This window comes from the organism of the source record quoted next, unplaced genomic scaffold (assembly GCF_019419815.1).
Source record: "Pyrus x bretschneideri cultivar Hongxiangsu unplaced genomic scaffold, Pyrus_bretschneideri_v1 Contig39, whole genome shotgun sequence".
Lineage (NCBI taxonomy): Eukaryota > Viridiplantae > Streptophyta > Magnoliopsida > Rosales > Rosaceae > Pyrus > Pyrus x bretschneideri.
Window position 1 is genome coordinate 1,065,566 of NW_025999712.1, and position 13,046 is coordinate 1,078,611.

A 13,046-nucleotide genomic window follows, 5' to 3' on the forward strand; every position below is an offset into this window, starting at 1 on the left:
AAAAGAAAAACGTCAGAAGATAGTATCTTTACCCTTTGTCAAAGCTTGTTGTGAACTCACATGGTTACAAAATCTTTCACGATCTACACATCCAAGACAAAAGGCCAGCCACCTTATTTTGCAATAATCAAGTCGCTCTTCAGTCTTCATATTGCAACAAATCCAGTATTTTATGAATGTATAAGACATTGAGAATTGCGATTGATTGCCACTTTGTTCATGATAAGATTATGGAAGGAAAGATTGTAACATGATTTGTTCCATCTATTGCTCAACTAGCCGACTTGTTCACTAAGGCTCTTTGAAAGAAGGGATTTCATTCTTTGCTGGGCAAGCTGGGTGTTCACAACATTCACTCACCAACTTGAGGGACAACGTTGAGAAAGTCAAAGATTGTGTGAAACTTTCAACCGAGAAAGTTAAAGATTGTATGAAGATATTCATATCAATTAGTATTATAGGGTAAGTATTTTTATTGATTACTTTCCTATCATGTAATATAACAAATCAATTAACTAGTTTGTAGGAGTTGATTGTATAATCTTACAACTACTAATGTTTCAAAAGACAAATTTATTATTAAAAGAAGGTTTTTAAGTCAAAATGGTATTTGAGATTATCATAACTCTTTACTTTGTTCCCTGATAGAATGACCAAAATAATTAATGGTTGACAAATTTAGGTTGTTCCCTGATGGAATGACCAAAATAATTAATGGTTGACAAATTTAGGAACCACTTATATTAATATTAAATCTTAATGATCCAAGTGAGACGCTATGGTAATCACAACGAGTAACGCTATTCATACCATGTTTTTATACCACATTTCTATACCATATTAGGTGTCATCTGATGTGGACAGCCACATTATTTGAAAAATTTGCAAAAACCAAAGAAATGAAGGAGAAAGACTCCTCGTATACCATAATCATCGTTTAATTAACTAGTTTTTCTTAATTATTAGTTTATTAAATAATGAACTAAATTTAAAAATATGATTAATTCAAATGATGTGGTTGTCCACATCAAATACCACTTAAAATTATATGAAAATATAATACAAAAATATGGTATGAATAACATCACTCAATCACAACAACCATTTGGACAAAAAAAAAAACCTTAAAATAAAGCAAGTGCCAAAGAGGGAAGGGAAAGCTCAGAGCATTTCATAGGAGCAGAAATGCACTCTTGCCTTGCCTTTGTTCCAGCAGCCATACAAGGCACGGGCAAACCATGTTCCTTCCTCTACCAGTTAGGCCACCTACCAAGATCGTCTTCTACCTCTAGACTCGGTCTTCTTCTTCTCCCTTCCAATTCAATTGCGGACACTTTCACCCTATCTCTCCTCGCTCCCTCACTCAGATTCCCACTCACAACAACAACAATCTTCAAGCCTCGGAGTCGCCGCCGCCAACTGACGTCAACTCCCGCCACTATGCTTCCAGAAAACCCGGTGGTTGCTGACACTTGCGCCGCCTTCATTGCCGGCGGCGTTGCTCTTTTCTTCCTGCTGTTGTGGCAAGAAACCGCCAAGCGTGGGATCTTCGACCAGGTCAAAATCCCATCTTTTATCGTATAATGTGTAGTTTGTACGGTTCATATTTGGGAACGCAATTTTTGGTCTTAGCTTTGGTGGGTTTTGATTGATTTGTAGGAAAGTACTGATCTTTTTGCTGACAATTAAGAACTATAACTAAGAGATTATGCAAATTGGTTAACGGTTGACATTTGTAAAACTCTTTTGAATTAGTGCACTAATGATTAATCACTTCCAAATGAGGCTGTTTGAGTATCAAAGAAGTGTACTTGGCTGTTCCACTAAAGCCGCCATTGATGCGAAGAGTGTGGATCAACAGCATGCCCAAAAATAGAGCGACCCAAGCCAAGAAGGCTCCCCGCTGTGCGAGGGTTGGAGGAACGTCTATCTTACACAACCTTACCCTTGCTTTGCAAAGAGGTTGTGGAGGCAAATAAGGCTCCTCACTTTGCAAGGGTTGGGGAACGTATACAGACGCAGCCTTATCCTTGCTTTGCAGAGATGCTGTTTTCACGACTCGAATCCGTAACTTTTCGGTCACAAAGGAGCAACCTTTTCGTTGCGCGTTGTGACCTTTCAATCACAAAGGTATCAAAAGGATGCCTCATGCAGCAAAAGAGAATGTATTTAGTATAAGCAATAGCTAATGTTGAAAGTGTGGATCCCGCGGCCGGGGATTGTTGTCTTGGATGATAGTTTAAATTATCTTGAGCCTCTCTGCCTATTGCCAATTGGTTTTGGGACGTTCCTCACATTCTAACAGTTGAGACTAAAGAATGACCTTGTAAAAACGTGATCAGTTAGCGTTTGGGGTTCCGTACCTCTGTGGTATGTATCCATGCTGAAAATGCTTTCAGATTTCTTATCTTTTACCATCTTTTGGTAACATGATTGCAACTAGTTTTGAAATATTGTTTTTCTGCTATGGATCATTATACCCCAAACAAGGGAGTGATCTGTTTAGAAATGGGATGTACTAGATCGTCATACAATCCAGGAGTTGTATCGGGCTTTAAGTTTTGTCTGATGCAGTACGTCATTGATCAACTTCTCAGCTTTATTAGGGACCTCTAAGCATAAATGTGCACATAATACTACATATCTTGCAATGTTTTCAAATTATCATGTTGGAACCTAATTATGATTTGCTCTTGCAAATTTATTACTTTACAACTTTTGCTTGGCTTTTTTGCCTTCTTCAGTTCAAATAGAGGAGAAGGGTAATGTGATCCTAATGTGGGTTCTGCTTCAGTATATGTATTGTGATGGGCAACATCTTTACATGGATTCAATTTAATCATTATAAGTTCGTTTTACTATAATTCAAAGTGGGTGATCATAACCTTCTCAACGTAACTTGTCTTAGAAGCCTGCCCATCTAAATTCTGTTACTTTTCTTTTGTAGAAACTCAATAGAAAGCTTGTCCACGTGAGCATTGGCCTAGTTTTCATGCTTTGCTGGCCACTATTCAGGTACTCTCTTGACTAAAGAAGTCGTTTTGATACCTTTTTCATGCATCTGCTCGATAATAGCTACTAAGAACAATTGCAGTTCTGGCCTTCAAGGAGCATTTTTTGCATCTCTTACCCCAGGCCTCAATATCTTCCGAATGCTTCTATTGGGACTAGGAATATGGAAAGATGAGGCAACAGTGAAATCAATGAGCAGATATGGAGACCACAGGTAGTTATTTTGCAAGACCTATTACTTCAAAGATGTCGATATTGAATATGCCTGCCATAAACCCACATTTGACTGTCTGTTCTTGGACTTGGTCTCACCTATAGAGTTCATTGCTAAGTTTCAGTAAAGTTACCGAGCTGCTTGACATTTTAAGAGAAACAAAGTAATTTCTGTTATTACAATAGAAAAATGAGTACAAATGCAATGGTTTGATGCAACCCACCTTACCAAATGACGTATTTTCCCTTCTCCAGAACAATCCCAAAAGAAATCTCTCATTAGTTTTTCCAATATCATTTGTGGGAAACAATTTTGTACAAGCAGGCAGCTGGCTATGCTTGAGCAAGACTAAAATCAAACTTTGTTGTTCTGGTTCTTTCCATTTTTTTTATTACCTAAATTAATATGATGTTTTACTTTGCCTTGTGCATCAGGGAACTTCTTAAGGGACCACTGTACTATGCCACAACAATAACTTTGGCTTGTCTAGTCTATTGGAGAACTTCCCCTATTGCAATTGCTCTTATATGCAATTTGTGTGCTGGAGATGGTACATCTAATTGAATCAGTTTGTCCATTCAGTTGTCTTGATTTAGGTTGACTTTTATCTTTTCTAATAAAACACTAGATCTCACAGCAGAGCTCTCAGGACTTCTCTCAAACTTCTAATGCGTGATTGCTTCAGGTTTAGCTGATATTGTTGGTAGGCAGTTTGGTACCCTGAAACTTCCATACAACAGAAACAAATCTATAGCCGGTAGTGTTGCAATGGCATCTGCTGGTTTTTTAACATCTATCGGGTAGCTTTTGCTGGCTTACTTTTCTGCTCTTTTAGACCTGGATTGAATATCAGAATCTAGCATGTTTCTTAACAGTTGGTATTGGTACTGCTGTGACAGGTACATGTACTATTTCTCCAGCTTTGGATATGTTCAGGAAAGTTGGGGTATGGCTTTGGGTTTCTTGGTTGTGTCTCTTGCCTCGGCACTGGTAGAATCGCTCCCCATAAGCACCAAGCTTGATGACAACCTTACAGTTTCACTTACTTCTGCATTAATTGGCAGTTTGGTTTTCTGATTTGGGGACCCCTTCGAAATAGCAGCCAAATTAAGGAAAATCGCTGAAGCCAAGTTCGCGGAACAATCATCAGTTGCCGTTGGCCAACTTGATTGGTTTGTATGTGTACTCTAGCATTGTCTATTAGCTTGACAATATGTAACACCAATGATGTATCAATAAACGATCAAATCGCGATTCTCTTTCGTGAATATTCATGGCAATGCAAATCACTTACCATTCCTGCATGAATAAGAAAACTGTGTTTGTTCCTGTAATCTGAAGCATTCAATGCATTTTCTATATATTGTTCTATTTACAGTCTTAATTTACCCCACAAACCGGCGGAAAATGTTTGCTGCACAATCTTCCACTATGACTTAAGCATGTTTGAGTTCCAGAAAATGCTTAGATCACAGATACATGTAACAGGAGCACAAAAAACCGAAACAAAGGTCATCGATATGAAGAGTTGTTCCTTGTTCCTCGAGGCGAAGGTCATCGATGTCAATCATTTTACTAACTCAAAGGAGGCAACTGAATTTAGCAGAAAATAATGAATGAAAATAGAAACGTATTAGGTGTGTGATTAACAATTCAAACCATGTAATTACACAGAAATATAAGCCTAATTTAGAATAGCTGTAGGGATGAAAAAGACATTTAACAGTAATACCGATATGGAAGGCTCTCATTACAACCACATCCCAGATTACATGTCATACCCATACAAAGCCCAGACACTCAATCTCCCATGCAAATTTCCCTATGATATTCACACACCATTTTTCTCCTTCTGCAAGTTCTTGTTTATTTCTATCCGTTTATTGTGGTTCATTATAATCAATCCAAAACAAGAGCGTGCAAGAGGGAAAAAAAAGGTGCGTTGAAATCGCAATGTTATGAACTAGGGTTTCTTGTAACTTCACTGCTAATATACCTCCTCAATGGCAACTCTGTTGAGCTTGCACCATCTCCATCTGTCCTCCTCTTCATAAACCATGATGAAAAACAACTACTCGGCTTCCCGACGACGTCGGAGTCTTCATCGTTTGAAGATTGCAGGTGACGATTCTTCGCTCGCCGGAGACAGGGAAACACGAGAAGGCAGAAAATGAAGGCAGCAAACAGCAGAATCACAACCACCATCATGACTTCTCCATGCAAGGCGTAGTGCCTGTCGAGCAAGAAGCGAATCCCGTCTTGGTCTTGTGGGGAAGAAGCCGTAGGAGCCATGGCAGGTGCCCATGCTGCTGCTTCTGTCACCATCCTCATCTCTGAACTTCTTCTCTCTTGCTAAGTTATTGCGACTGACAGTTGTGCTGGTGGTTTAATTTTTATGCCTGACAGTAACGAAATAAGCTGGACCATAACTGTAGGGTAATGTGTACGCTATTGCTAATTTACATACAATGTGAGGAAAATATTTGACAATGTGTAGGAATTTTTAGCGAATTCTTTGACAATTTATGGCCATAATTAACAAATTTCCAGCCATGTTTAGCGTGAACTATTTATTAAATTTTAACTCTTGGCAATTGTTTGACGATATAACTAGTGGGAACTATTTTCTTATTGTTGAATACAACAATTTATTTACACTAAATGCTAGATTAATTGACTAAGATACACAATAAATTAACTATAATATTTTGTATTGAATTTGCTATATAATCTAAAGACTTTTACTTAATGAAGAAGAATATTATTATACTGTAATATTAGGCGAACAACAACTATGAATTGTTTTTTTGGCTTATTTAAGCTATGCTCACTAAAACTCGGTTTTGTTCCTAGTTGTGCTTTGGAACTCAAAAGTCGTCATTTTACTCATTAAAACTCAATATTCGCTATGCTTTGTCTTGTTTCTATGTATTCCATTAAATAACCGTAAAGTTTAGGATTATATTTTAGCTATGCTCATTAGAACTTAATTTCGACTCCCATTTTGCACCCTGAAACTTAAAAGTCATCATTTTATTCATTGAAACTCAAATTTCGCTCCACATTGCCTTGTTTATGGTATTTTTAGAATAAGTTCATTCATTAAAAATTTATAATTGATAACATGCCACATTTCCCCCCTGAAATAAATGAATAGTAAAAAAAAAAAAACAAAAACAAAAAGAACCATTGTCCCTCTTCACCAGCACCACATAAGAATATAAGAAATAATTAAAGATGAAGCTAATGACAAGGTGGCTGGAGATAGAAGGACGGGGGATGAATGTACGACAACGATTAGAGGGGGTGGGGGGTGGGGTCAGAGATGTGAAACTTATAAACACTTGATTGGATATTTGAGCATTATGTACAGACAAGGATTAGGGAGAGGGGTCGGAGATGTGCTTACGTTTCTCACTTGTTTTGTTTTTGTTTCAATCTACGTGGCATCATTTGATTGAATAGTTGAATTTTATATTTGTGCCACGTTAATTATAAGTGAGCCCTACTTATGCCACATAAGTCAAATTTACGTTTAACAAATACACATGAACATACCAAAGTGAAACGAATATTGAGTTTTAGAGAGTAAAATGACGATTTTTAAATTTCAATGAGCAAAATGAGATTGAAACCGAGTTCCGAAAAACGTATATAAAAAGCCTTCTATAAATATAGTTGTTAATCCACATTAGCATATTTGATTGTTTTTTAACGGAAATAACCAAAGCAAAGTAATGCAACGTGAATTTTGTACTCCAAAAAATAAAATGACGATTTTTAAATTTCGAATGACATGGTAAAGGATAGCGTAGCTAAAAATAAATATTATTCTTTTGTTGGGAAATGTGAAGCGTTTGACGATTGCAGATAAAGAACAAAAACTTCGACGAAGTGTGACAGACATCCCGGGATATTATTCGGGCCGGGTGGGTGAGGATTTCTTATTCCAACTCTTGTTTTTTGTGTTTGATTTTTTGGGTTAGTGGGTCCATCATTCTTAGCCCAATAACTTTTTGAGCCTTTTAGTTGGCTTTTACTCTGCGGACTAACCGACTTGTGTCATGTCTTTCTTCTTCACCAGTGATTTACTTAAAAAATTTAATAAAGTCTCAACCATTCATCCATGAAAGGGAAAGGAAAAAATAAAAAAAAACTGTTCAGGCGGGAAAACTTAATAATGAGTATATCAAAATAAGGCGGTGATGTCGGAAATTGTTAATTATGGATCTTATGATTGCGGTATTTGGCAAAAGGGTATCCAATGTAGTTACGAAATCTTAAATTTACACTTTGTTATCGTCATATCAAAATAAATGATATCCGTTACGTTTCTTGGATACTTATTTTTTATTATTTTAGTAGAATGATAACAATGGTAAGTTAATTAAATAGTTAATTGTTAGGAATGAGAAAAATCGTGAAGATAGAACTAATACCAGAGTGCTTGTTTGCAGGTTTTTGAATATGTAGGGATATCGTAATTTAAAAAACCACTATTCCTATTCCCATACTTGTGTTTTTTTGGATCGAATTTGGTTAAAATTATTAATAGAAGCAATTCACACTCCAATCTTAATTTTTCACATCACTAATTAAAATATTAAACCTTGGAAATTTTAGCTATTCTTGTTTTGACATTCTAGGCCTTTATTAGTTGTCAATGCGACAAATGCAGGCTTAATTTTATTATTAAGCAATCAATTTACACTCTAGCTAATTTTTCGATGTCAATCATATTACTAACTCGAGGGAAATAATGAATGAAAATAGAAACATATTAGGTGTGTGATTGACAATTCAAACCATGTAAATACACAGAAATATAAACCTAATTTAGACTAGCTGTAGGGATGAAAAAGACATTTGACAGTAATACCGATATGGAAGGCTCTCATTACAACCACATCCCAGATTTCATGTTAGCCATACAAAGCCCAGACACTCAATCTCCCGTACAAATTTCCCTATGATAGTCACACGCCATTTTTCTCCTTCTGCAACTTTTTGTTTATTTCCATCCGTTTATTGTGGTTCAATATATTCAATCCAAAACAAGAACGTGCAAGAGGGAAAAAAAAGGTGCGTTGAAATCACAGTAATGTTATGAACTAGGGTTTCTTGTAACTTCACTGCTAATATACCTCCTCAATGGCAACTCTGTTGAGCTTGCACCATCTCCATCTGTCCTCCTTTTCATAAACCATGATGAAAAACAACCACTCGGCTTCCCAACGGCGTCGGAGTCTTCATCGGGTGAAGATCGCAGATGACGATTCTTCGCTCGCCGGAGACAGGGAAACACGAGAAGGCAGAAAATGAAGGCAGCAAACAGAAGAATCACAACCACCATCATGACCTCTCCATGCAAGGCGTAGTGCCTGTCGAGCAAGAAGCGAATCCCGTCTTGGTCTTGTGGAGAAGAAGCCGTAGGAGCCACGGCAGGTGCCCATGCTGCTGCTTCTGTCACCGTCCTCATCTCTGAATGTCTAATCTCTCTTGCTAAGTTATTGCGACTGTAACGAAATAAATTGGAGCATAACTGTACGGTCATGCGTATGCTGTTACCAATTCACATATAATATAAGGAAAATATTTGACAATATTACAGTCACACGTTGGAATTTTTCGAGAATTCTCTGACAATTTATGGCCATAATTAACAAATTTCTAATCATAATTAGAGTGAACTATTTATTTATTTTATCCCTCTCGGTAATTATTTGACAATTTTATGGTTGCACTTGTACATAAAAATTTCTAGTTACATTTAGTGGGAACTATTTTCTTCTTGTTGAATACAACGATATATATTTACACTAAATGATAGACTGAGATGCACAATAAATCAACTATAATTTTTTTATTGAATCTACCATATTCATAGTCAATCTAAAGATTTTATTTAGTAAAGAATATTATTAGACCGTAGTACTAAGAAAACAATTGTAAATTATTTTTTGGCTTATTTTTAGTTATGCTCCCTGGAACTCAATTTCGATCGCAATTGCCCCATGAAATTCAAAAGTTGCCACTTTACTCCTTGAAACTCAATAGTCGCCGTACTTTTGCTTGTTTTTGTGTATTCCGTTAAATTACCATTAAGTTTAGGCTTATTTTCTAGCAATGCTCATTAGAACTTGATTTTGATCTCATCTTGCCCTCTTAAACTCAAAAGTCGTTACGTTACTCTTTGAAACCCAAAATTCGCTCCACATTACCTTGTTTATGTTTTTTAGAACAAGTTCATCCATTAAAAATTTGTAATTAGTAAAATGCCAAATTTCCCTCTGAAAAAATGAATAGTAAAAGAGAAAAAAAAAGACCCACAATCTCTCTTCACCAGTCACAATCATTAAGAACATAAGAACGCTGAAATCAATTGAACTAATGACAAGGTGGCTGGAGATGGAGGGAAAAAGGATGAATGTTTGGACAAAGAGGGGTCGGGAAGAGATGGAACCCAAGAATTGTGTTTGCTATTTTTCTTTTCCTTTTTTATTTTTATTTTTATTTTTTATAAATATGTTATATAACGTTTGAAAATTAAATTTTCTATTGTATTTTTTGTTTTAATCTATGTGGCAACATTTAGTCGGATATGTAAGCTTTATACTTATGCCACATCAGCCATAAGTGGCTCTGATTATGCGACATAATTAAACTTAATGGTTATTTAACTAAATACACAGAAACAAACTAAAATGGAGTGAATATTGAGTTTCAGAGAGTAAAGTGATGCTTTTTGAGTTTTAAGAAGCAAGTGGGATCAAAATACAGTTTCAGGAGCGTAGCTAAGAATAAGCATTCTAAAAATGTATTTTTTAATTCATATCAATATATTTGACTACTTTTGGATGGAAATAACATAAAGGGTTAATCTCAGTTTACTATCCTTAAGTTTCGTGGTTTTCAACATTTGGTACATGAAGTTTTTTTCGTCCGAGAGGCATAACTAAAATGTTAATTTTGAGACAGTCTCATACATCTGTTAGTCTGGCTGTTAAGTCTCCGATTAGCTGATGACATGATGTCCACGTGGACAATAACTGGACGCCATAAGTCATTAAGGGGTCCATGTGGAAATTAAAAATTCAAAAAAAAAAAAAAAAAAAATCTCGCCCAAATTTTGGGACTATCTATCCCGCCACTTACCCACCCTAACCTCCCCCTTCCCTGATACCCATCCCGCCACCAAGCTTATTCCCCATCCCGAAAACCCAGGCCTTTCCCCTCTCCAAAAGAACCTTAAAGGAGGAAGCATCAATGAAGCACAGATGGAGAAAAAAAATGATTTTTCTCCAAAACCCAGATGGAAAATTCAACGATTTTCAATACCAAAAGAGAAAATCACAAAAGGGACAAAAAAACAAGGTTTTTTTTTTCTTAATCTTCAAATGGAGAAAAAAGGTTTTTTTTTTTGTTTTTTTTTTCTAATTTTTTCTTAGTGCCAAGAATTTTGAACATGACCGACGAGTGAGCATTGTAACCCCCGAACCGTACGACATTGAATTGGAGTGCCCATGACTTGGAGTCATGGATCGGGACTCGGGTCCACCTCCCAAGTTGTAGAACGAGGAGGCTGAGGGCAAGAGCGCGAAATCATCTGACCGTTGATCAACGAAGAAGATGAAGAGGTCGAGGAATAGGTCCACTTGTCGGGCTCGACGTAGACGGAGTCGAGGTGGGAGTTGAGGAGGAAGGAGCACTGGGGAAGGAGGGGTGAGACCGGGGCCAAGTGAGGAGGGGGAGGGGCTTGGATTTGGAGGGTCCGGATTTGGGCGATGGTGGTGAGGAAGGCAATAGTGTTTGGAATTTTTTTTCAAATTTTGTAATATTAGGGTTTGGGATTTTTTTTTAATATTCTTTTATTTTTAAATTTTTTTTGAATTTTAAATTTTTACGTGGACCCCTTAGTGACACGTGCCGTCCAGTCATTGTTCACATAGGCACAACGTCATCAATTGACGGGAGACTTAATAGTCAGACTAACAGATGTATAAAATTGTCCCAAAATTAACACTTTAGGTATGACTCTAGGACCAAAAAAATTTTATGTACCAAATGTTGAAAACCACAAAACTTAAGAGTAGTAAACTGAGATTAATCCTAACATAAATAAAACAATAAGAAACAAATTTTGAGTCTAAAAAAATAAAATGACAACTTTTAAATTTCAAATAACGGAATAAAAGAGAGGGTAACTAAAAATAAAGCTCCTCCATAAGCAAAGGGGAATGTTGAAAACATCTTATTAGAAAGTTTTGAAGCGGCTTGCGGCCTTGGTTTTTTGTTTGGAAGTGTGTAGTGTTTGACGATTGCACATTAGAACGAAAACCTTGAGGAAGTGTAACAACCATTCCGGGACATTCGGCCCAGGTGGGCCAGGATTTCTTATTCCCAACAGTTGTTTTTTATGTTGGATTTTATGGGTTAGTGGGTCCACCAATTCTTAGCCCAATAACTTTCTTCTAGTTGGCGTTTACTCTGTCGGACTCGATCTACTTTGTCATGTCTTTTTTCTTCACCAGTGATTTAGTTAATGTAATTAAATCTCAACCGTTCATCTATGAAAAAAAAATCGGTGCGGGTGAGCAAAACTTAATACAACTATATATCAAAATAAGGCCCTGATGTCGGAAATTGGTAGTTATCAATCTTATGATTGCGGTATATGGCAAAGGGGTATCCAATGTATGTTACGAATCTTAAATTTACACTTTTATTGTGATATCTAAATAAATGATACCAATTAAATCTCCTGGATACTCGTTTTCTATTTTTTCAGTAGAATGATAGCAGTAGTGAGTTAATTAAATAGTTAATTGTTAGGAATGAGAAAAATCATGAAAATCGAACTAATACCAGAATACTTGTTTGCAGGTTTTTGAATATATAAGGAAATTGTAATTAGAAAAACCACTTTTCCTATTCTTATACTTTGGATTTTTTTGGATGGAATTTAGTTAAAATTATTAATAGAAGCAATTCACACTCCAATCTAATTTTTCACATTACTACTTAAAAAATTAAACCTTGGAAATTCAAGTTACTCTCATTTTAACATTCTAGGCCTTTATTAGTTGTCAATGTGACATATGCAAGCTTACTTTTATGATTGGGCAATCAATTCACACTCTAGCTAATTTTTTTGTTTTCTCGACGGATTTTGATTTGACATAAAGTTTAACTCACAAAACATGTCAAGTTTGTAGCTGATGTAGTTAAAAATAAGTTTTTGCATTTGAGATTTTATTTTTCATACCTCGCCTCCCTTAATGTGGCTTGTTGAACAAGAAAATCTTAATCCAAAAAAATTGAATTGGGTAGACAATGAAATTTATGAAACGAAATTAATTGGCAGTTGGGTGGATAATCATCATGGCTTGAGTTTGTTAGCTAGTATTGTGAATAACTAATGACTAATTTGGAAATATTTTTAAATTGGCTGAAAATATTTTTGATACTAATTCTTATCAAAAATGTAAGTGAATCACAGAAATGCATTTTTCTAAAATTACTTTTAGTCATTTTAAAAACTCTTTAAGACGAACCCTAAAAGGTTATGTTTTGTTAGAAGTTAGGTCAGGCACGTAAATTTGTGCATTATTTTGTCAGGCTATAAACAATAATCCGTTGTCGTCCAGCGGTTAGGATATCTGGCTTTCACCCAGGAGACCCGGGTTCGATTCCCGGCAACGGAACTTTTTGCATTTTCGTATTATTTTTTCTCTTTTGGCCAGATGGCACGCAGTGATTGGTGAAAGTTAATTTCTTCGGGACCAGATGGCATGGTATTATACGATGGAGTCAATAAGAG

The 13,046-nt window shown here is 36.1% G+C and overlaps 2 protein-coding genes and 1 non-coding gene across 3 annotated transcripts; 2 read left to right on the forward strand and 1 right to left on the reverse strand.

The window, feature by feature from the left end:
• The first annotated feature begins 1,170 nt into the window (after positions 1-1,170).
• Positions 1,171-4,560, forward strand: LOC103958984 (farnesol kinase, chloroplastic). Its single transcript, XM_009371308.3, is given in 8 exon segments — positions 1,171-1,237; positions 1,240-1,400; positions 1,402-1,557; positions 2,948-3,015; positions 3,095-3,226; positions 3,661-3,776; positions 3,912-4,026; positions 4,126-4,560. Coding segments are annotated over 8 exon segments (978 nt in total). The 5' UTR covers positions 1,171-1,185; the 3' UTR covers positions 4,304-4,560.
• Positions 4,561-4,824: 264 nt separating this feature from the next.
• Positions 4,825-5,751, reverse strand: LOC108868056. Its single transcript, XM_018650323.2, has one exon. The coding sequence runs from the start codon at positions 5,555-5,557 to the stop codon at positions 5,183-5,185; it is 375 nt and encodes a 124-aa protein (XP_018505839.2). The 5' UTR covers positions 5,558-5,751; the 3' UTR covers positions 4,825-5,182.
• Positions 5,752-12,858: 7,107 nt separating this feature from the next.
• Positions 12,859-12,930, forward strand: TRNAE-UUC. Its single transcript has one exon. It is a non-coding gene; the product is annotated as a tRNA-Glu (tRNA).
• Positions 12,931-13,046: the final 116 nt, after the last annotated feature.